At 41.9% G+C, this 25762-nt stretch overlaps 1 protein-coding gene across 1 annotated transcript in view; it reads right to left on the reverse strand.

Annotated features, from left to right (window-relative positions):
• Snx24 (sorting nexin 24) overlaps positions 1-25762 on the reverse strand; it is a 156805-nt gene that overhangs the window by 54275 nt on the left and 76768 nt on the right. Inside the window, exons 2-3 of the mRNA XM_063232443.1 lie at positions 23099-23182; positions 1471-1575 (exon numbers count right to left, since the gene is read on the reverse strand). Of these exons, the coding sequence (XP_063088513.1) occupies positions 1471-1575; positions 23099-23182 (189 nt within the window). The remainder of the gene's footprint in view (positions 1-1470; positions 1576-23098; positions 23183-25762) is intronic.

A 25762-nucleotide genomic window follows, 5' to 3' on the forward strand; every position in this document is an offset into this window, starting at 1 on the left:
TGATAGCTTGGCCAGGGTTTGAATTCCACTTGGGAGGAATAAAACGTTCACTTTTTTCTCTGTGGCTACCACCCATTTCCTCTTGCCTGCAGACAGAATCAGGTAGAAAAGGGAAAAGAGAAAGCCGCCCTGAGGAAACTCAATGACGACAAATTGAACATTAAATGCACAACAGGAAGCGAGCCTTCTCAACCCTTCCACTGCGTCTTTCAAGCCCTATTTCTGAAAATAGAAAATCCTAAGCTCCATTTGAGTGTCACGATAAACCCTTCTCTGTGCCAGATGATGCTATCCACATATTTACATCCCAAGTACAAACAACTTAAAATGTTTACACGGAGTGGTAATGGAAGGCATGTGTCAAATACAATGGGAGAGGAAGAATAAAGCTTTCTTCCGAGGCGAAGCTTGAAGATACACAATATCTGTGGAAAATCTGGCTTACAAATGAAAATACACTGTTTACCTATTCCCTTTAATTACCGAGAACGCGCATTTCACCCTCTCCGCAGGCAGTCTCGCTCTGCCTCTGCTGCAGGGCGGCCCCACGCACCCCACGCCCGCAGCAGCCCCGTGACGCCCGCCTGCGCCCCCGGCAGAGCGGGTAAGGACGCAGCCCGGAAACAGCGCCCTCCAGGGGACCAGCGCGCCACCGCACCGGCCGGGGGGGAGCCCCCAGACCGGGAAGCCCGGGCAGGCCGGCTCCCCACGGCGCCCCCAGCCCTTCCCACGGGTCGGCCGCCACCCGCCGGGCTCAGCCTCCAGGCCGTGCGCACGGCGGCACGTGCAGGCCGAGACGCAGAGCCCGGGGCTCCGGCTGCGGCACGGGGCTCCCTCCCACTGCCCAGACCCAGAGGCCCCTTCTGGAAACCTTCGTCCTGCTGACCCCACCGACCGCAAGGGCTCCAATCAGAAAGGCTGGCATAGGCGAGAAGTAGCGGGGGAAACTAAACCTGGAGCTGCCCATCTAGGATCCCAGGACTCTGGGAGGCCAAGGCAGGAGGCCAGCCAGCGTGAACTAGGCCTAGAAAACTTAGCTGCTGTCTCAAAAATAAAAGACATTCAAACAGTCTGGGGATATGGCCTAGTGCAAACGCGCAGGTTCCACTGGAAAACAAACAATAACAACAAACCTGGACAGACCATCTGGACCTCATATCTATCTTTTATCTTAAATTTTCACTTCCCTAGTGCATAAACCAATTTTAAACAGAACCTAAAAAGTTAAGCCAATCATTCAGCAACATACTGATAATTTACACTATTTCAATTAGGGATTAATTGTGGCACTCGGGAGGCTGAGTCAGGAGGAAGGATTGCCACGAGTTTGAAGCCAGCCTGCACTCATAGCAAGGCCCTGTCTAAAAAAATTATCTTTGGCTGTTTATTTGTATAACACTCATGTCTTGAGAATAAAATAGTAAAGTATCATTTAAGTCACATCATAGTAAGTGAATAAACATATCTTACCTGTAAATACATTTCTAAACCTTGCCGCCGTTGTTCCAATACTTTTGGGACCCAGTTCCTGACATGCTTAGAAGGGATTTCTGGAGTTTTTATACATTTCTTAAGCTATAAATACACAAATAGAAAAAAAAAAGAGATGTCTGTTAATTATAATAGGGTTATTTCTAGGAAAAAGCCAAAAAGAAAAGAAACCACTGCTATTTCTAATTTAAAAAAATATATATATAAAAATTTTGTCAAAAAATTCTTTACTTAGATCCTCACTGTTCAGGTTTCAGAAAAAGGGTTTTGTCTTTTTGAGACAGGGTCTCACTCTGCAGTTCAGCTGGCCTTGAGTTCACTTTATAGCCTAGGCTGGTCTCGAACTCATAATGATCCTCCCGCCTCAGCCTCCCAAGTGCTGGGATTATAGGTATGAGCCACCCAGCTCGGCTAGAAAAAGGATTTTGTGTTTTGGAAGTTGTTACTGATATTTCAGCTTGAAATTATTCTTCCTGAAAAATTAAGTCTAGTGAATAAGGCTTAATTTAAAAAATGGAAGTATTTTGTAAAAATCAATACAACAAAATTTTGTTTGAAATGTTTTTCTGATAAGTCTTTCTACATGTTTGTTTTTGAATCCTTTAAAATGGCTTATAACTTCAGAAATGTCATATCATCATTTGGAGAGTTTCTTCAAAATGCTGTAATAGAATGAACTAAGGTTAATCTCCTCAGTGTTCCTAACAATCCGGTTCAAATTCTATTTATGAACACTGAATGTTGGTTTTTACCTCAATCTTTCTGGACCACACTTTTAAGGAATAATATAAATAAATAAAGAGCTGCTTGGAATGATCTCCTCCACCAAAGATGACCAAGCCCTAAACCTGAAAATGTTCACACAGGAAAAAAGATTTTGTTAAATCAGTGACCTTGAAGTAGGAAGATGACCGGCAAGCTCAGTGGCATCACAAAGATCCTGACGAGAAGGCAGCCAGAGTGTCAGAGTGAGAGGACTCTCACACTGGCCTCCATGGTAACAGGAGGGGCCCATGAGCGCAGGCCAACTGGAGAAGACAGAATGGATTCTGTGTACGGGTACCATGGGGCACACAGTTCTATTTGTCACTTTGGATTCAGTGCAGTGAAACTCACTTTAAAGTTTGAACTTCAAGAAATGCAAGACAGTCACTCCCAGGAAGATGATGGAGCCGTAAACAGCAGCAAGTCAGCCTCTCTAAGGTTTGGAATCCAGGCACTAGAATACAACTTGGGAAGAAAAGGAGGGAAGTGGATTTATGGGACCCAGGAAAGACCTAAAGGGCGAATGGAGCCAACAGGAAAAGTGAAGACAGGCCTCAATGTGGAAAAAGGAGGGGCGAGCTGAACTTTCTCTCTGACTCCCAGCTCCAGAGAGAAGGCTCAAATCTAGACGCATGAGGGCAGGTGACACAGAGAAAGGCGCTGTAGAAAAAAACCGTGGATGCCATGCACCGCATCAGCTGGTGGCTGACTCTGGTTCAAGCATCTCCTGGAGAGGGTGCGTGAGCAGACATCATTTTAGGGAGGGGCCAACTGAACCCGGGACTCAGAGCAGGACTCAGTGCTCCCAGTGACTGGAGGAGGCACAACCACGGGAGATGTCAGGGTTGGGGAGCTGGGCTTGGGCTGGCAAGAGACACCCACGGTACATAGACTGAACCATTCAGGCCCCAACCCCACAATCAGCAGCCAGGATCAGCCTAAACCTTGATGGAGTTTGAAAGCAACATAATCAGAAACCACAGGCTGGTTGGGATTACACAGCCTCCTGCCCGAGACCTCCTGCAGGTTTCCTGGGAGCACCCAGCAGGGTGTGGGCTCTGTCTGCCTCCTTTCTCTACCAGTGACAACCCCACACAACCTGCAATGGGTAGCCCCCCAAGGCCACAGGCCCAGAAATCAGCCACAGGCAGTCTTTTTTTACTTTTTTTTCTTTTTATTTTCTTTTTTCTTGATAGTTTTTTTTTCCATGAGTATGAACATTATTTTTAGTTTTTCTGTTTTGTTTAGTACTTCTTTTTCTTTTTCCATCTTTCTTTCCCTTCTGTCTTCATCAGGTTCCTAAAGCTTGTGTTCTCTTCCACTGTCCTTCAGCCTTCCAATTTTTCTTTTCTTTTCTTTTTTCTTCTTAGCCTTTTAAAATTTTCTCCTCAGAGTAAAAGTTTACTGAGGAAAATTTATGGTATATAATTTTCTGATTTGTTTTAGATTTCATTATGAAACTATAAATCTTGTATTATGGTTAAAAGTGGCAAATTAACAGTTTCCATTTGTTATTTGTAGACTGTGCTTGATGCTACTGTTGCTAGAAACTGGACTACTTTAGCCAAGTAGACACAATCGTGAGAAGTTGTTCTTCCTTGTATGCCAACACAAGGTTGTCCGAGTTCATAAACAATACCACAGTACAGAACCAAAGAACCGGGCACTGGGTCAAACAGGCATCAACTTCTCAACCCTAATGAATCAAAGAGGCAAGATCTTGGGACAGACTCAAAAGTCAAAAGCCAGCTACCCCTAGAAAACAACTCTGAAAACTAGTCATTTCCCAAGGAATTCTCAAAAAAAGTAATAAAACTACTTACCACGAGCAATTTATAAGCATCAAGGCAGAAAACAAATAGAAAATGAGAAGACATAGAAGCAAAATGCAACACGAGAACTCCGGCTCGCCTAAGGCAAACCCGGGGGCACTGACGTGGAAGAAAGAGTCATCAGCTGAATTTCCAGAAACAGTAGTGGCAGAAGCAACAAACCAGATGAATGAGGCTCTAGAAAACAATACACAAATAATTTCTCAGAAAGCAAAAGAAATGACAACCATGATGAAGGACATGGTTAGTGAATGTAGAATAGACATAGACTTTAAAAAACAAATGGACAGGCTTAGGAAAGTGATGGAAACCATGAAGGCCCAATATAGGAAAGAACCAGATACCCTGAAACAGAGTCAAACAGATAAATATCCAGAAGATAAAACATGCTATTGAAGCTGGGCATTGTGGTGCATACCTGTAATCCCAGCACTTAGGAGGCTGAGGCAGGAGGATCACCATGAGGTTGAGGCCAGCTTGGACTACTTAAACAAGTTTGAGGTCACACTGAACCACATAGTGAGACCCTATTTTGAAAAAAACGAATATTATATTCAAAGTATATGCATTAGAATAAACCAATGTGAGGGCAGAACATCAAACCTAAAAAAACAGGATTATAGTTAGTGATCATTAAATGAAAGACTTTTTAAAAATAGCAAGGGTGGGGCTGGGAATTTAGCTCAGTGGCATAAGCACCTGCCTTGCACGCGTGTGATCATGAGTTCAATCCCTGGTACCGGTAAAAATACAAAAAAATACACACACACACAAAAAAATAAAAATAGGCAAGGGACTATGAAAAATCAGTACAACAGCTGCTAGACAATACAAGGAAGAATAACATAAGATTGATCAGAATCAATAAAAAAATCAGGAGATAACACAAAGGACATTAAAAACTTAATTCCCAGAAGTAATGGCAGGAAACTCTCCAAGCATAGGAAAAGAATTTGACATAAAGATAAGTGAGGTATACAGATTTCCAATTAGCCAGGATCATTAAAAAACTACACCAATACATATAATAGTCAAGATTTAGAAATTCAACACAAGAGTATAACATGTAAAACCATTACAGAAAAGAAACAAATCAACTATAGAAGAAAGACCATCAGAATCACAGCAGACTTCTCAACACAAACCCTTAAGTGAAGGACAGCTTCAAGTGTAGTATTTCAAGCTCTAACGGAACCTCCAACCCAGATTGATGTACCTCACAAAATTATCTTTTAAAATTGATGAAGAAATAAGATACTTCCATGATAAAGAACATCTGAAGAATGGCCACCAAATCAGTACTACAAAATGTTCTGAAGGACAGTCTAGAGATAAGGAGGACTTCAACTCCATGATCCTCAACAGAATAAATCTACCAGGCAAGGCATGCAATCAAACAAAGTGAGAAAAACAGGGAAACCAACAACAGGAAAATAACACTATATGAATATGTGAATTTATTTGTATAGCATATATATATATATATATATATATATATGCACACACTTATAATCAACAACATAAATGGTCTCAATTCATCAATCAAAAAAAACAGGCTGGCACAATGGATCAAGAAGTATGATCCAACAATATGCTGCATTCAAAAAGAAATTCAGAAACTGAAAATCAAAAGATGGAAAACAATATGTTATACAACAAAAGCCCAGAAAAAAGCAGGAGTAGCTCTTCTATTTGTGTACAAAGTGGATTTCTAGCCAACGTTGATCACAAGAGACAAGGTCACTTGTTAACAAGTACAAATAAGGTACTTGTTAAGGGGACAATCCAAGAAGAAGAGATAACAATCATAAATATATATGCACCAAATACTACAGCACCCTCCTATACAAAACAAACATTAATGTCATGAAAAAATCAAATGGACACCAGCACAATTGTAATGGGAGACCTTGATACCTTACTGTCACAAATAGATAAATATGACAAAAAAAAGTCAGCAAAGAAATAACAGAACTGAACCAAATCTTTGAACAGGCAGATGCAGTAGATATCCATAGAATGTTCGACCTCACAACAGAATACACATTCTTCTCAACTGCACATGGCACTTTCTCCAAAAGAGACCACATACGAATTCATAGAATACACTTAAGTAAACAAAAAGGAATTGAAATTATCAGATCATAGTGCAATGAAATTGGAAAACAATGGCAAAAGAAACCACAAGATCTTCATAAACACATGTAAATTAAATAATACCCTCTTCAACAACCAGTAGGTCACAGATGAAATTAAAGAAGAAATTACACAGTTTCTACAGTGAAACATACTGGAACTTACGGGATACAATGAAAGCAATTCTACAAGAGAAATTTAGAGCAGTGAATCCCCACATTAGGAAAGCAGAGTTAGCTTAAATAAACAACCTAATGTTGAAGTTGAAGCTTCTAGAAAAAGAAGTTAAACCCAAAACACATATGAAGGAGGAAATTATAAAGGTCAGAGCAGCTACCTATGATTAAAAAAAGCCCAGCCATCATCATAGTAATTTCTCAAGCCAAGCATGATGGTGCATACCTATAATTCCAAAATTTAGGAGGCAGAAGCAGGAGGATCACTGTGAGTTCCAGGCTAGCCTGGATCACATAGTAAATTCAAGGTCAGCCTGAACTACACAGCAAGACTCTATCTCAAAAATGTAATAAGAGGAACATGGCGGACAAATAACAGCAGCCACGGAAGCTCTCTGAGATTACCAGCTTAGAATCCAGGAGCGGTGCCGTGAGAGGAGTCCTAAGTGAGGGGAGATGTACCCTGCCGACCCAGGAACGAACTAAGCTGAGAGAAACCAACTGGAAATGCAATCCTGATGCTGTAACAGGAACAGACAAAATCTCAGCACGGAAGCTGGATCCCGCGCCATTGGAAGCCGCGATTTGAGTTTGCTGCTGCCGCTGCTGCGTCTCAATCGGCACAGCAGGGAGAGAGATGCACGAAAACTCTGAGAGTGGGAACCAGCGAACGGAGTTGAGAGCAGGACTGGCAGGGAGCCCTGCATTGACCTGTGGTGAGTGAGAGAAATGGGGACCCTTTCTTAGACTGGGAGGCTTCAACAGAGGACATTCTGGGACCAGGCAGATTAGCGAGAACAGGGCGCTGCAGTGACTTTAGTGGCATATTCCCCTCTCAAGCGGGATTGGTGGGGAGCACTTGGCCTGGTCACACCGCGGGCTAAGATCCAGTAGGCTAGCCCAAACCAGGTCCTTGTGCCTGGTGGTGTACCCTAGCAGTGAAGCCTTCACTAGGTTGATCTGGAGGGGCAGGCCCAGCAGAGGCTGCCCAGGTCTGTGTCTCCCTAGTACACTGCAGTGGGTGGGAACACCTAGCCGGCAGATTCAAACAAACTGTAACAGACAAAGAGAAAAAAAAAAAAAACTGGGCCTCCTACATACACTTGTATGGAAGGAACAAAAAGTATGGGAAGAGGAAGGAACAAGAAAGGGTCCTCAATCTCCAATCCTGAGAACACTGATCCAGGAAAGGTAAATGCAAAAGAGAATGAAGACAGAAAACATGCAATATTAGGCACAGCACCAACAGACATAAAGCAATATCTCCAGAGCCTCATAGACGAGTTCAAAAGTGAAGTATTTAATGAAATAAAACAAGAAATAAGTAGAATAGTTAGAGAAATGCTAAGCACCACCCAAGAAAAAACAGATGGTGAAATGGAAGAACAGAAAAAAAGGGGAGAATTGTTTGATGGAGAAAAATAGAGAAAACATAGAATACATGAAGCAGGTTCAAGAGATTACCAGGAAACTAAAAACTCTATTGAAAGCTGGCATAACAACTTGAAAGAAACTAAGGATAGATTATCTGAACTGGAGGACAGATTAGTAAGGTGGGAGCATGAAATGAAAAACTTCTTAAAAATAACAAGAAAACAAACAGCAATAACACAAAGGCTAGAAGATGATAAGAGGATCTATAACTTAAGAATTAAGAACGTAAAAGAAGAAGTAGGGACACAAACAAATGAACTACAAAAGCTATTCACAGAAATAATCCAGGAGAATTTCCCTAATTTAGCAAAAGGAAAAAATACTCAGATGTATGAGGCATACAGGACCCCAGCCACCTACAACCCAAACAGAGCTACACCCAGGCATATAATAATCAAAATTCCAGAAACCCAACATAAGAATAGAATATTAAAAGCCATCAGAGACAAGAAACAGATCACTTACAAGGGAACACCCATCAGAATTACAGCAGACTTCTCAGCACAAACCATCAAATCACAAAGAGCGTGGGGGGAAATAATTCAAGCTTTGAAAGATAATAACCTCCAGCCAAGATTGATATATCTTGCAAAACTGTCCCTAGAAATTGATGGAAAAACAAGGTGCTTCCAGGATAAAGAGGAACTAGGGGAATTTGCAACCACCAATTCAACTCTGCAGAGATTACTGCAGGATATTCTAAAAATGAAAAATACCAAGATTCTAGAAACAGTGGCAGAGCGGCCACAATGAAAGCGAAATGAAGAAGACAAACTGACAACTAATGACAGAAAAAGAGCTCAACAGAAATGAGGCAGAGAAGGTTGGATGGTAGGAACAGCAATTTTGGAGAAAACAAGACATCATAATAGGTAGTGCTGATTTAATATCCTCTTGTTTTGAAGTCCCATCAAGCTTTTGTTCTTCTGTCTCCATAGGTTTTAATGTGTTGTATCTTATTGGATTTTATTATATGTGATAATATAAACAAAAACTTTTATAGACAAGGAGATTATACAGAAACCATTGTTCATTTTCTGTTAGTTGATTCTAAATACCCTGTAATGCTGTCCTTCTCTTGAACAGTTTTACATTGTCTTGATATGTTTGATGCTACAGTATATGAAGTCATACCCAAAGATTTTAAGGAAAGAGACACTGTAGTAACTTCTTTTATGTCAAGATTATCTTGTGGTGAAACACTATTTTGCTTAAATGGCTATGTTTTGACCTGCGCTGTTTTGTTGTTATGCCTTCTTTTTTTATCTCAATCTCCTTTTTATTATCTACTTTTTTATTTTTATCCCTTTAATTAAGGGAAAAATAAATAAAAAATAGCAGGATATATTATAGTAACCCACTTTGATTTCCTATTAACTTGATTTGAAACCCTGTATTGCTCTCACCATCTTGTTTTGACTGATTTTCCTTTATTCTGTTATGCTTGATAGTACAAAGTTCAAAAGTATAGGCAACAACTATGAAGACAATAAGATTCATTATGATGCCCATTCTGGTTGACTGTTATCTTCTTTTGAAGTCCTCTAATGTCTCCAATGTTTTGGTTTTATTGGTCTTGTTCTTTACTGTTTTGTTCAATTTTATTATAACTGATGATATAGGCAATTCTTTTTAAGATAACAAGAGGCATTTGGTAACCATTGTTGATCACCTTGTATTTTTTTTTACATTATGTATTATGTCCATCCTTTTGATTTGACTGATTCTGTCCCATTATGTCACATTTGGTTTTACTTGCTTCAAAAAAAAGTAATACGAGCAGTGGGAGTGATAAAATCCAAAATGTGTAATTGTCGTTGTACAAAAGAGTGGAAAAAAAAGTGCTCTAAAGGACATAACTGCATGTATATTTAAGGTATAAGACAGATAACCATATTACCGACTTTTATTGGATCATTGAACAGAACTGTTTGCAGTCTCACTGTTTGAATGTCCACTTTATATGCTTTAATTTTGTAACTTGAACAACTATTTCTAAGATGACAATATGTAATCTATTAACTAATGATTTCCTACTTTTATTTTTTTCTGAAATTCTATATAACTTGTACCCTTTTTGTTTTTTTTCTTTTTTCTCCTTAAATAAAATTTTAAAAAATGTAATAAGAAATATATAAAGTAAAATTAAAAAACTAAAAGTTTTCAATCTAGAATCAACAATAAGAGAAAGATGCCATTCAATTTTCAATACAGTTCTAAAAACATTAGCCAGAGAAATTAGATAAGAGAAGGAAATCAAATGAATGTGGATAGGAAAAGAAGAAGTTAAATTAACATTATTTGTGGATGACATGATACTCTACCTAGAAGACCCCAAAAATTTCCCCAAAAGACTCCTAGATTTAATAACCAAGTTCAGTAGTGTAGCAGGATATAAAGTCAACACTGAAAAATCAATAGCATTCCTATCCACAAACAACACACTCACTTGAGAGAGAAATTAGGGGAACAACATCTTTCATGACAGCATCAAGAAAAATGAAATACTCAGAAATCAATCTAACAACAGAAGTAAAAGACTTTTACATTGAAAACTATAGTACTCTGAAAAGGAAATCATGGAAGACATCAGAAAATTTAAAGATAACCCTTGTTTTTTGATAGGAAGAACCATTACAGGGAAAAAGGCCATACTTCCAAAACTGTTATGTCAATCTAAGTAATTCGAATCAAAATTTCAAAAGCATACCTCACAGACTTAGAGAAAATAATCCTAAAAGTCAGAACCAAAAGAGACCTAGAATAGCAAAATCAATTCTGGGCAACAAAGGCAAGGCAGGGAGGCATCACAGTCTCCAACTTAAAATATACTATAAAACCACCATGATAAAAACAGCATATTACTGGAAAAAAACAAACCTGAGGATTAATGGAACAGATTAGAAGATGCAGAAACAACTGAAAATACACTGAGCTATCTTATTTTTGACAAAGGAGCCAAACACTTTACTGGCTTCTTTAATAAGTGGTACTGGAAAAACTAGCTTTCCATATGCCAAAAATTGAACCTAGACCCTACCTCTCACCACTCACTAAATTAAATCAAAATAGATCAAAGAGATGAATATTGAAACAGAAACAATCTGCTGGAAGACAGAATGGGTAAAACTCTTGAAGACAAGTCTAGGTAAAGACTTTATGAACAAAACTACAATTGTACAGGAAATATTAAAAAGAATTGGGAAGAGGCAGGGTCTAGGTAGGGTCTAGGGCCAACTTTTGTGTGACAAACAGGAAGCTTAAGGACCAAAATGAATGCTAGCTATGGAAAGTAGGAGGAAAATGTTCAAATGGGAATGGGGAGGTGGGGAAGGGAAGGGGAAGGAAAGGAAGAGAAAAGGAAAAAAGAGAACACAAGGCAAGACTGGAAACGAAGCTTTTGTAAATAAAAAGGGGCCAGGAGGGTTGGAGGATGGGAGAAATGGGGAAAAAAGAATCAAGATACACACAAATTCCCTATCATGAATGTGATCATTATGTATATCAAAAGACTAGCAATAAAAATAACTTAACAAAAAAGAAATGCAAGATAATACATGTGTGTTTTAAACCACCAAATTTGTGGTGCTTAATTACAGCAGCAATGGGAATCTCATAGATTGCCTCTAAAAATGAAATGAGGCTTAATGTGTTAATTCAAGACTTAGAAAAACTTACTGACGTGGTTCCTTAATTATATGGAAAGAAACAGCATAATCATGGATAAGAAAAAGCACACAGAGCTGGATGTGGTGCCACACTCCTATAATCCCAGCACTCAGGAGGCTGAGGCACGAGGATTGCTGCAAGTCTGAGAACAATGTGGGCTACACAGTACTGCAGAGTGAGACCCTGTCTCAAAAAGACAAGGGAAAAAAAAGCACACAAGCTTGACAACTAAAAGTGTACTAAAACATCCTTCCCACGTGTAAGACTGTTTTGACTGTTAATTATTCTAGGCTGAAATCTGTTATACATCATGAAGGCAGACTCTGTATTTCAAACAGCATTTGTGTGTGGACATTCTGCTCCTTCTCACTCCACACTTAACTGTTGAATACCAGTATCAATGGGAATAGTAATGTATTTTATCAAATTTAGCTTAGAGCTAAATTTCCCCAATGCCTTTGGAGATGGTAGAAGCCAATCAAATGTAATCACGAATCATGGTGAAGGACTTTCTGTTAGCTCCTTCAAAGTGGAGCTGTGAAAAGCTCCTCAGCTGGCTTGTACTTTGTATCCTACCCCATTTACCTGTAATGTGAACAAGATAATTGCATTTGTTTCCATTTGGGAATTCTGAGGATAGCAGACAGGTGTTCCAAAGGGTGGGAAGAGAGAAGCAGCCAGGAAGCAGCCTGAGAGTCACAAAGCCTGAGCTGCTATCATCAGGCCTGCTTTACGAGAGGAAGAAAATAATCCTTAAAAAAAGTTCCTAACGTTTTGACGTTTTGTATACCGGAATTTAACCTTGACAGCTAAAATGGGGTGAGGGGTAGAAACAGGGAGCATTCCAATGAAGAGACAGAAAGGAAAGAATCAAGTGAAAGATGTACAACTTTCTAAAAGATAGAAAGGAGGAGGATGCCAATGAAGACAAGAGCAGCTGGAGCCCAAACACCCAGCCCTGCAGGTGGCCACAGGCAGCTGGGACCCACTGTCCCTGCAGGACCCAGGGGCCTGGTGCCCACGCCTGCTGCTGGTCACCACCGCTCCAGTCCCTTCAGCTTTTGTGAGCCTTTCGGTCACTGGCCATCTCCTTTCATTCTCTGTACAGGGACCAGACTAAGGTACTCAGCACAGAGGAACCAAAGACAAATGCTTAAAATGTTGATCTAACTGGGTATACAGTTGAGGTTTACTTTCATGGGAAAGCCAACACTATGAAACAGAAAGGACAAGAAAAGCAAATGAAATAGCCTCAAAGGAAACATGCAAAGAACAGAAGCGATTCTTAACAATTCTTTCTAGTATCTACAAAAATATGAGTCATTCTGCTTTTGTTTTTTTGAGACACAGTCTTGTTATGTGGCGCAGGCTGGCCTCAAACCCAAGTGATTCTCCTGCATTGGCCTTCAGCATGCTGGGATTATAGGCAGGCTTTTCTAGGAGTCTCTACTGCTGTCAAACAGGAGCAGGCTGTGATGAAAAGGAAACAGAGAAGACAGAGCTTCTGGAAATTAAAAAAATGACAGAAATAAAAGATTAAAAGGGGTAGAATATAAAATTTCCCCCAGAGGCAAAACAAAGATAGAGAAAAGATCAATAAAAAGATAAAACACAAAGGGTATGAATTCAGGAGGGTTAATATCAAAATTAAGAAATAATCCATTTAAAATAAGGGAAATTCTCAAAAACATAATAAATTTTCATAGGACGTATGAAGACAGATATCTTCAGATAAGCCTGTTCAGTGGTGGCATAATAAAATACATTTTACAAGAAACTCAGGCTTACCTACACATGCCTGTTGAGATTTCAGACGATCACTGATAGAGAAAAGACAGAAAAAATACGCCATCACAAAGGAAGGGAACAGAACTGCAGAGGTACCGAGGACGTGGCTCGAAGAGCCAAGCTGAAACTCATTTCCACAACCAAGCACCATTCCAGCACACACAGGAGAACACAGGCACTTCAGACACTGAAGAACTCCGTTTACCTAAGCAATGAAGGATATAACTCCAGAAAAGAGATGGAGCAAGAGAGAGCAAAATGGGATCAAGAGTCACAGCTCTGTCCCATCAGGGCGTGGAAGGGAAGTCCAAAGACAGCTGGGCTCGGCAGCCTAGCGCAGAACTACCAGCCTAAGAGGAAAGTCCCTCCTGGGAGAAGTGTGGCTCCATGTGAGAGATGAGAGAGAAGCTGGAGAAATGTTAGGATTTACTAATGGGAATTATTATTTTGCAGGTGTTTAAAAAAGATCCAGAGCATCAGGATCCCCTGAAGAAGTCCTGCTCTTCCTATTCATACCTCAGTGCCAGGACACCTTCCCTCATGGGTTTAAGGCAAGAAACGACAATAAACAGTAAGCAAGACAAAACAAGCACCCACAGCATGGGAAGGGAGCCGGGGAGGCCTTGGGAGGCGGGAGTGTCTGAGGAGCAGCTCAGGCTCCTCTGGGCAGCAGGCAGGGAAGAGCTGGACGAGCACTCAGGCAGAGGCAGAGGCAGAGTCCAGGGAGAGGGGCGGGCTCCAGATCTTTAAAACAGGTAAGGAGGGCCAGGGATTTAGCTCAGCAGCTCAAAAGCTTGCCAGGTAAGCACAAAATTGGGAGTCTGATCTCCAGTACCGGAAAAAAAAAAAAAAAAAAGAAAGGTAAGACGAAACCAGCAAGGAACAGCAGAGCGGCAGGGCCTTGGGTGTGAGGGTGGGAATGGATATTATTTTAAATGGAAAGCAAACTGGAACAGTTTCAGCAAAGGAATGACATAATTTTCACTTCAAGAAATCAGGCTTCAGAACATGAGCAAGGATGGTACAGAGCCCAGAGTGAGAGCAGGGAGACCAGCAGGAGGTCCTGCAGAAGCCCGGGGCTTCTACTGTGGGCAGTGGGATGGGCAGACCAGTGGGAACAGGAGTGAAAAGCAGAATCAGGAGGACTCTAGCACAGACCCTCATTGGTAGCAGCCATATAATGGGTGACGTGGCTTCCACTTACAAATGTGGTAGAATTTCCAGGTTTGGAACAAGTAAGGACCACTAGTTATCCCCTGCCCCCGCCAAACCATTTCACTGTCCCTGTGTTCTATGGACTATAACTCCTAACTCTGGCTGAATTAAAACCATCCAGAAAAAGATCCCATTTCCCAGGCCCTCCTCCTTCCCAGCTATGTGTGGCCCGTGACTGAACTCTGGTCACAGGCAGGTGAACAGCCTCGCGTGTGCAATCTCAAGAAGGGTTTTTAAAGAGAAAAATATTCTCCCTTCGTCCTTCCTCCCTGCTAACTGAACTGCACACACAGGCTCGTGCAGATGGTGCCAGCTGAGAAAGGAGCTCGGGGCCCAGTGTTCCCACCACAGCAGCTCTGCACATTTGTGGGAGAGAGGAGCCAAGTGGTATCTGTTGATAGCACCATTATTGTGGTTTTAGAGTCATTTCAGCCTAATCTAATCCCACACAAATGGGATATACTGCTAGCTGCCTGCCCAGTATTCATCACTTCCTTCCTGAAAAAAAGGAAAACCAAACACCAAACCAAAACCCAGTGCCAATCACAGTGTCCATGCACTCAGCTTAAGATTCTGACTTCCTGTGTTCCTGGGTAATGATGGCGGCCATGTGACACAGCAGTTAATGAAACATAGTGTAAGTCTACTAGGGAGAGCAGCTATTTTCTGAGCAAAAAGCAGTATCCTATCAGAAACATGCGAAGCAGGAGCACAGATGCTGTGGATTGCTCAACGTTAGCTTCCCTGGACACGAGAATCATGACTCTGACTTAAGAAACCCTCTTGAGCACCTAGAGAAGTAGCCAAAAACATGCCTTACCCCAGGCAGCACCTGCTCTGTGTGGGGATGTGAGTCAGAGGCACCCACAGGGAGATGATGTGTAAGCGGCCTGGACCCCTGGGGACAGAAGGAGCAGCTGGTGCGCAGAGCTGTGGAACTAAAGGAGGTTTAGTTCCAGGTAGGAAAGGGCTGCATCCCAGTGCTGGGCTCATGCCAGGCCTCTGAATGTGTAAGACACCCGCTTCCATGCCTGCCCTGTGTTAGGGGAGTCTCAGTCCCAGCAGACAGCACCGGGCCATGAGAAGCACACGTGAGTAGGGCCTTGTGATGGCCTCTTGGAGCCCAGAGCGGCCTCTGGCTGACAGCAAGCAGAGGGTGGCAGCCTTGTCCTAAGACACAAGTCTTGGGAGTCTTACAGCCTTGGCTGGCACCCGAGTCCATCCCAGTGAGGATGTGAGTGGAGAACTCAGGAAACCGTGCCAGCCTCCTGACCCACGCAGTTGCTGAAGCACGCAATGGTGCCAAGCATGTGGTAGTCATTATGCCGAGCGGCAAGCTAATGAGGGCCAGCGTGGAGACACCCAGCAGGGAGGGCCAAGGCTGCAGGCAGGCGGGCGTGGAGGTGGACAGCAAGTCCAGCAAGTCCTGCAGGCAGGTGTGGAAGCAGGGGACCCCGTCTGCTTTGAATGACAACAAAATCCATTGCTTGAGGTGTCGGGGTGACACAGAGGCCTGCCTTCCTGAGACAGGCAGAGCTGAACACCTCGTGGGCCTGTGGCCACAGGCGGCTTCCTCCTGTGAGGGGAACAACCGAGCCTTAACAGGCAGGTCAGTACTGAGGGCAGCTGGCAAGGCAAGATCAAGGAGGAGCAGCAGGTGAGGAAGTGTGTCGCATGGCACCATCTCTCACAGGAACGCAGGAAGACAGAATCTTAAGCTGAGCGCACTGTACTGTGATTGGCACTGGGTTTTGGTTTGGTGTTTGGTTTTCCTTTTTTTCAGGAAGGAAGTGATGAATATTGGGCAGGCAGCTAGCAGAATACCCAATTTGTGTGGGATTAGATTTAACTAAAATGACTCTAAAGCCGTATCACTCTACACCACCTAAGGCTTCCCACAATAACAAGGCCAGAACACTACACTATTCTATGGTGATAAGCTTATTAAATGTAGAGGCAAACATAATGATTCTTTCTTTAAAACTACTGAACCCATGACTTATATATCAGAATAGAAAATCAACTCCATTATCCGTCTCTTCTCCTTTCCCCCCTCCTTTCAATCTTGATGTTAAAGCACTGAAAACATTTTTCCTTTTTGTTCACATAAGGCATGTTAAGGAAGCTGGTCATCGTGGCTGTGGGTCTGTGACATATTTGTAGGTGAGTAATGAATGGCTTCAGATGAGAGACAAACCCGAGACAATACGCTTCCAGGAGGGCTCAGCTGCTTACAAGATAAATACGCCTCTGTCACTTCATCCGATGATGAACTGTCCTGGCCTTGCTGTGTCCAGGCAAAAGGCCTTTCTGATCCATGCAGATAAGGACCAGATTCCACGATACCACAGACACAATTCCCCTTTCCTGGGGTAAATCTCTTCCCTTCTACCCTGTTAAAATTACACAGAACTTAGTATGCAGACCGGCATTTGCACTGGTTAGAAAAATCTATCATTTTCCACAGAAAGGGAGATCAGAAATACTTCTCCCAAATACACAAATAAAAATAAAAACTTAAAAATTATGGGGTCTGGGATGTTCAGGGTCAAAATTCCAATCCTAGCCCATACTGTCACCCCTGTTCTCTCTGGGACCTTTTTGTGCACGGGATGTGGGTACTCTTGGCTTGATCCCACATGACAGCTTTCTGGTTCTTCTGCAATGTGGACCTCATTAAATTAAACAGAAGAGAATGGAACATTTGACTCAAGCCCAGAGTAGGCAATAACAAAAATGAAGGCAGCTAATTTTACAATGAACCAGCACCATATTCCTCCAAATGCTTTATGAGTAAAAGGGTGGGCTGGAACTGACAGAAAACAGCTGGGAAGGCATGAAAAATAAAATATGCTCAGCGGTTTGCAGTGCAGGGAAGACTTTCCTCCCTGTGCACAAGATCCGGGCCTCGGAGGCAAAGTCTCCTTCAGGCACCAATGTTAAGCCAGCCACAGAGCGCACCGGTGCAGGGGAAGGCGTTCACAAGTGCAAGACCTCCCTGTCATGGGAGCCTGTGCCTCAGTCACAGAGTGGGAAGCCCACTACGAAGGTTAGGATGGTGCAGCAGTAGGGTTCTGCCCAGCTGGTACCAGTAGAGTGGGATCCTACAGGAAGCAGAGCCTGGAAGCTGGGTCAAACCAACCGTAAGCACCACACCAGGGCCCGTGTGACATGCCAGAGAGCCCGTCTGCAGTGATAACTCAACACCTGCTATGTGCCCAGCACTCTGACAGTGTGGAGGATGCAAAAGATCAGACGTAGCCTTTTAAAAAATTATCTTCTCATTAGACAAAATGTTTAGGGATAACTTTTTTTTAAATAGAAAAAAGAAAAACAGAAAAATCAAGAAGCAGACAAACCTAAAAACAACAACATAAACAAAATGACAACAACAAAACACTAGCTATCTAAGTTTTCAAAACAAAATGAAAGGACTGTAACAGTTGCTTAGGTTGCCAGATACAGTAATAAAACAAAACAGCAAAATGGAACAAAACCTTGGACTTCAAAAACAAGACAGAAGGAATCCCCCACAGTTGCCACAGTGTACTCTGCCATCCTCCAAATAGATGCCCAGATTACCAGCCTCAGGCCTGCAGAGTCAATCAAACAATACAACATCAAGCTATTCCTTTCACCTCAGTTGCTATCATCTCATCCTGAGTCGTTTAAATCAGCCAGTTGCTTATGGGAGGTGGGGGCTCGGGGGTGCTCTTCCGGTTTCCCAGCCTACACACCAGTTGGCTCACAGAGAGGCAGTTTGTCTTCTCCTCATGGCGAAGCCTGGCTCCAGGGAAGGCTGATAACTATGTTTTAATCGCATCTTACATCTTCTGATGTTTAAGTAGACATCTCTGTTAATAAACGTGGAACAGCAGTTTCAAGAACAAACAAAGGAGACAATTGAACATCTGGGTTTAGTTTGAACAGATGGGGACACAAAGGAAAGACAGGGATGTTGTGATTTCCGTGGCATATTCTTGCCTGCAAAACAAGGTAGACTAGCCTGACTGACATTTTCTAGAGCTGTTAGAAATATGGTCAGCCAGTAAAGGGTCAGGGGCAGAGAAGGGGTACCCTCAAAGATACCGAAGAATTTCTAGCTTCTAAATCTATAAACGTTTCCCCTATACGGGAAGAGGGGCCTTGCAGATGTGATTACATTAAGGATCTTGAAAGGCTAAGCCTTCCAGATTGTGGGTAAGTCCAGTGCTACCAGGAAGGGGAGTACAAGCACCAAGGTAAAAGACGCTGGAGGGACCCGAGGGCCCTGCACCCTGGGAAAGGGGAGGAAACCAACTCTCCCAACCCCACACACCAAGCGAGTCATGCAGCCTGACACAGCTAGAGGTGAGACAGGAGTGCGTGTTGTCTCGAGCCGCTAGGTGTGTGGTGACTGGTTACAGCAGCACCAGGGAGTACACGGGGGTTAAGGACACAGGACTGTGCTCGAGGATCAAGGTCTGTGAGGTGAGGCGGATGCAGACGGAAATGAGAACACAAGGGACAAGGGTCAGGAATGGTTAAAGCAACACTAGTATGGAGTCTTAAGGAAACTGGAGGACCGGGGGACAGTGCTCAGTGATCGATGGACAGTGGGTAAAGGGAGGCCAGCACCGGCTTCGAATTGGTTCTAAACTAAGTTGCACCGTTCTGGTTCTGCACTAGGCCCAAGTGTGGCTTGCAGGCTGGAGAGGGCAGCCCTGAAGCACCCGCAGTGGAAAGGAAATCCTCCAACCCCAGCAATGGGGCGCACTGTGGGGCTGGCCTGCTGCAGACTGCAGCTGCTCCCCCTAAACCTGCACTCAGCGGAATCTAACGTCATACTCTGAAAGATACTGATCTAGAAAATCAGGAAAGAAAAGAAACACAATGCTCACTAGAGTTCTAAAAGAAATTTTAAAAACTTCAAAAAACCTGGCCACGTGACAAATGTAGAATTCTTGTGAAGTAAAATAACTGCTAAACTCAAAACCTAAAAGATCTTTGGTGAAAAATACTTTCAGCAAATGACTCATATTTTATTCACAGGCTAATAAGCAAAAGCCAGATCCCAGTAGACAAATGAGAAAACACATAAAAATTGACAATTCAAATAAGGACTACAAACATTAAACAAACTTAAGTACCAATCAAAATAATAAAAGGCAACATAAATGCTTGCTAAATAAACATAATTTCTAGAGGGGTAATTTTCAAAATTGATGAGATGCTATGAACCTTATGCTTTCGTACTTGTTGGCTGCACTATAAATCTGCTACAACTGTTTTGGAAAGTAATTTGAAGCCAGAAATGGTGGAACATATCTATAATCCCAGAACTGTTCTCAGAAGGCTGAGGCAGGAGGACAGCTCTAAGTTTGAGGCTAGTCTGGACTACACAGTAAGTTCAAGGCAACTGAACCACACAGCAAGACCCTGTCTCAAAAGTTTTTTTTAACAATTAAATTGAATCAAAAAAGAAAAAGTAAGTTTGTAACATCTATCAGGAAATATAAAAAGGCCCAAGTGCTTTGACAGGAGAGTGCTAATCTAGTTAAGGACACAGTCTTGAATACAGAGAACTACAGACAAATGTAGACATATAGATGCTGCTGACTGCAGAGAGCTCACTGTGTGACGCACACAGTCTATTTCATTCATAAAACAATACTAATAAGTTAGCGCTCTACTCTCATGTCACAGAGGAGGAATCACTCAGAGAACTCAGAGCCAGGAGCAGACAAACAGACTTGGGGGTGTTCTGCTTCGGCAGCCTGTGCAAACCTTCTGTACGTTACAGACTACCACGGGGCACAAGGTGAGCACGGCAGGTTTTATTTTCTCAAAACCCAATAAAATAACTGAAAGGAAAACAGCAACTGGATTAAGATGGAAAAAACAGCGTTAGGATGAACAGGCAGCAATGGGTTATTTCCCCTGCCCTCAGCCTCCTATATGATTTTAGCATTCCCCTCGACTCCCAACTAGGGGTTGAGCACACGGCCAACTACATCCACGCTCTTTCTAAATTTTGAGACAGGGTCTCATTAAGTTGTCCAGGCTGAGTCTGAACTTGAGATCCTCCTGCCTCAGCCTCCCAGGACACTGGGATTAGCCATGTGCCACTGTGTTTGGCAAAGATTTAGCTATGTAATCTTGAAGCAACCCGAGGACAAGAAAATAATGTTATAGAAAGTTTTTAAATGTCTCCACAACAGAAAGAAATCCTTTAAAAAGTGTAGACTATATCGTAACATTGTTAATCACAAAAGTTTAGTCCATATAATTAATATGGACTTTCTTTATGCTGTCAAACAGGAGATACTTTTAGTTTTGCCTCAAAATGAGCAATGATAGCAAATCGGCATCTTTGTGTCCTCATTCTGGTACAAAGCACTTTCTGGCAGTTCACATATTTTGGGGGGACACTGGCTAAACACTGTTAGTAAAAGAGAAGTAGAATGTAGAATGTAACAAAGCAAACTGTGTACACTGCAGAAACAGCTGATTACTACAATAGATGTACCTCCATTTAAAGGGAAAATGTTTTATATAAACACAAAACATGCAGAGCCCACCACACAATTCACATGTAGAAATTGAGGATAACAAAACTGCAGTAAAAGGAAAAGGCTCCCAGCAGGACAGCAGCAATAGGCGATATCTGTGCCCAGAGCGAGTTTCTACCCATCTTAATCCTTCCACACACGTGATTTACAGTCGAGATTACAAAGTAAGGTTTGCTTTTATGGCTCACTATACTTACACCGAGCTGCCTTTTCCAGTTACGTTTTGCCAGCTCCAGTGCAATCGTAATGGGCAGGAAAAGAGACTTCTAGCAGGGGCGATCCCCTCTGCAAGGCAGAAGACCTGACAGTGTACCCCAGCCACTCGGCAGAGCAGAGTATCTCTAGGTTCCTTTAAGGATGTCTCCAATAGTCTAGCAAAACTGCTGCACTGTGCAAAACTGATAAATGTGAGGAGTTTTACTCTATGAACTCTGAAAGACCACATTATCTGATTATAAGACTGCTCAATTCATTAACAGAGCTGTAGAAATTAAGAGGAGAACAAGTCTTACAAAACCCAGGAATTTTTGACTGTGATTGCTAAGAACTGGCAGAGGCCCCTCTGCTGCAGAATGAAAGGACTCATTCTGGAGAGAAGAGGGTGTGGGAAGACCCAAGCCCTGGGAAGCTCTGGACAACTGGCCGTTGCCTGCTGTGCCTTGTGTGTGCAGTGTCACTTAAGGATTGCAGCTGGCTGGGTCAGCTTGTGGAGTGCTGGGAGCCCAGCTTGGGGGTAGGAAGGGCCCTGCACACAACAGGCTGTCCGGTCTTACTGTAGGGATGTGGCTCACAGGTTCCCAGCAGAAAGCTCTCTGAACCCCTTTCTCCCAAACAAACAGAAAGAAAAATCTGCGAGAAGGAAGACCCGGTTTGTTTCTTTCTGAGTCCCCTGAGGTCAGTACTTTTATAAAGTCTGCAAGCAACATTTGTGCAAATCTGTATTCACTTTTATTGGTTCCTCTGTAGTAAACCTCGCTTGGAAAGAATCACATAGGAGAGTTAAGTATGAATTCTCTCTTGCCTTCCTAACAGAGGAATGTAGGGGAAACAGGCTCACTGTGGTCTGTAATAATCCTGGTAAAGTTCATGCCCAATCCTCTATTCTCCTGATTATATAAGGAAGAAAACTTAATTCTAAAAACACTAAATTTACACTACAGAGCCAGTACACGATCAGGTTATTTACACACTAATATTTCTCAGAAAATTTAAGAGGTCATTAATGAAATTACGTGAAAAGATTTTCTTAATATACTGCATGTCCATACTTAGTATTGAACCATTTGATTTCTTACCCAACACAGGAGATGAGGGAACTGAGTTATGCTGTGTATTGTGTCTATTCATTCCATATGTATCTTTCATGTGTACGGGAGTATACACAGAAGTGTAATATATTCATGCATACTTCAAATGTATGAAAGAAAAAACAGTAAAATTACATTGACTAATACCTAGTGATTTTCTGAGCAATTTCATGAGGTATTTTCAGTGATCAAGACAATTTTCACCTCCCTAATAATTTATAAACTGTAAAAAAAATCTGGGTAGACAATAAAATTACTCATTTATTAGTTATTAGTTTTGTGTTTCTGCTTCTTTTATCTAGTACTTTACTGAAATGTATCTTAGAACTGAACCATCAAAAGAAAGCTAGAAGCCTCTTTCCCATGAGAGTGTAAGCTGAGTTTAATACACTTTCCTCCTGTAAAAGGATCATATGCATTTTTTCCTGTAAAGCATGTAAGTATATTTCATGGGTAAAACAGGTCTGGATTTTACTCCTTCTGAATGTGTAACATCCAACACAATACACTGTAATCGCCTGCAGCCTCAGATCTGAGTACAAAGCAGGCACAACAGAAAACCCACCTTACAGAAAGCACTCCTTTAAGTGACTGAACATCTGTTTTTAAAGGAAATCTGTTTTGTGATAAGAGAAACTATATACACAGGGAAAACACTAGAACCACAGAAGGGGTCTTAATATTATGTCACCTGCCATATACAAAAAGGAGAAAAAGAAGAAAAAACAAGTTACCTTTTTGTGCAAGGCATGGAACTCGCTGTACCTTTTTTCAACGAAATGTTTTCTTCCATTCATTAGCACTTCTATCTTAAATACCTACGGAAAAAATTAAAGAGATTAATTCTACTAGCTCAAGCCCTCGACCGTCGGGTGTGGTAAGTTTGTGACCATGATATATTTCATCCCTTTAATTACAGTAGTGAATTTCCCCAAACCCAGAAGGCCCAGGAGACCCTGACCCAATAGCACTGATTAATGAGCACTCGAACCAAATACTCACTAACACAGCGCAAGATTTTCCTAAGTGTGTTTAAAATCAAGGAACACTTAGATGCACTAAAATGCTACTTATTGTTTTACCCATTCTTTCCCTAAAATTACTTTTATCAAATCAGTATGATGACAGTGCCACTAAAGTGCAACACCACTGCTAGGACTCTGGTCAGATCTCCAGCTGGGGCACCCATTGTGCGTGTTTTATTTAATGCAGTCAGTACTGTGTCATCATCAGTGAGACGATCATGCGAAGAGCAGTGCACTTTAGGTTAATTTCTCCCTAACCTGCATATTCATCTGTAGCCTCAGCTGAGCTTATTCTTCTGTTTGCAAAACAGGGAAAATGTAGTAAAGCCTCATTTTCCCTGCATGATGCGAGTGACAGCTTGCACTGGCCTCCAGAAGGTTGAAAGGCCGATGAAAAGCCACTCTGGCTGCACTAATTAGTAGGCACTGACATGACATTTCCTTGATTCTTGGGTCAGTGGGTCAAGACTGGGAACAAGGGATGAGAAATACTGTGCAATGCTCATGAAAATACAATGTTCAGGACGGGCAGGGCGGGGTGCTTGGCAGGAACCCGACGGAGCAGACTCTCCGTTAGGGAGTTTACATCCAACCCTTGTTTTGCTAAGTGAGAGTCTGTAAACACCACGATGAAAGAATATTATTAAATTGTTTGATAAAACCAATTTCATATTTGAATTGCTCTTCTAGAAAAAAACAAACTTAACTGTAAAGTCACATGACAACAAAAAGCAAAAAAACACACTTACTTTAAGCCTACAAATAAGAACTAAGCAAATTTAACACAAATACAAAATCACATACTTTCACTATGAAAATAGACTCCCAGAAATACATTTCTGCCTTCTATGTAAACATTACTCTTTTAGAAATTATGTTATTAAAATAAAATCTACATTTTAAAAATGTTTCCATTTTTGTGCTTTTCTGAATCAGAAGCAAAACCTTTCAGCGCATGTCTCAGTTTAAGTAACCTGGTTTTAAATAAGTAGAGAAATTTTACCAATTTAATCAGTATTTCGTTTTTTTCAATAAAACTCCCTTAAAGAAATATTTTTCTTTGGTGAATTAATGAAAAGGGTTTTTTCCTAAAACATACATGCATATGCTTCAAACTTAAGATTTTTTCAGAAAAAATTCTGCTTACTAATTCACCAAAGAAAACTCTTCTTCAAAGATCCTGCCAGGAATAAAATCAGGAAAACTCCCCGAGAAACACAAACAAGAGCAACACAGCTTCACCTTGATGCCTCGCTAACAGCCAGGAATCCTCGGGTTAGTGTCCGCTACCTGGTTTCAATCAGAACAATGAGGGAGCATAAAAGCAGCTGTTTCTATCTGCCGAGTTGTGTGAAACACATGAAGTTATGTTCTGGGTCTTCTTATTTAAGGCTCCATCACAATTCCTAGCACTTGATCACTTTGAAGACTCAGGAAGGCTCAACCTAGAGAATCCCGGAATCCGCCCCTTCTTGCTGGTCACGGAAGGGACAAGTTAGGTACAGTGTGTTTGGGATGTCATTCCTCCCCTGGTTTCGTTATGAACCCCATGGTTACTTTTCACATGGTGGAGGCAGAGGGATGAGATGTGCACAGACACAAAGGAAAGTTTATTATACACTTTAACACTTCATGATGTTACCATTGAAAAGACACAGCGTACCCAGTGCTATTAAGACTTTAATACCTTGAGAAAATACCAAGGATTTCCACGGCAAAGTGAAGCAAGAAATGAGGTCAATTTAATAAATCCTATACTTTTGAGTTATCATCTCAGACCCTTTTTTTTTTTTTCTTTTTTAATCTTTTGAGACAGATTCTCACTATGTAGTTCAGGCTGGCCTTAAGCTCATTTTGTAGCCCAGGTTGGTCTTGAACGCACAATGATACTCCTGCCTCGGCTCCCCAAGTGCTGGGATTACAGGTGTGTGCTATCACATCTGTCTGGCTCCAGACTTTTTTTTTTTAATCATTCTAATTTTCTGACTTCTATTATCTCTGACATGTAAAAAACCCTTTTCCACCTTTCTCTCCTGATAAATCCCCAGTGTTCTCTAGCTTATGAGCCAGTGACATCACAGGACAATGGAATGAGGCCAGCATGGTATCTAGAACTCACTTGTTCACTTATTAAACAGATATTCAATTTACTGAGGGCCTCGAAGATACGTGGGAGTTGTTCTAGGGTCCAGATTTAGCAGTGAACTAAACATAAGTGCTCAGCTTTCGTTAGCTTACACCTATGCACTGAGGGAGGCCAACTGCATGTGTATCCACGAACATGCTGTGCAGACATCCCCAGGCTCTACTGAAGGACAGCAGCCAGTGCCTAACGAACGCGGTTCAGACGTGCGCTCAGGAAGAGCCCATGGG

This window comes from Cavia porcellus, unplaced genomic scaffold (genome assembly GCF_034190915.1).
Source record: "Cavia porcellus strain 051 isolate PalLab524CR breed Dunkin Hartley unplaced genomic scaffold, mCavPor4.1 scaffold_21, whole genome shotgun sequence".
Classification (NCBI taxonomy): Eukaryota; Metazoa; Chordata; class Mammalia; order Rodentia; family Caviidae; genus Cavia; species Cavia porcellus.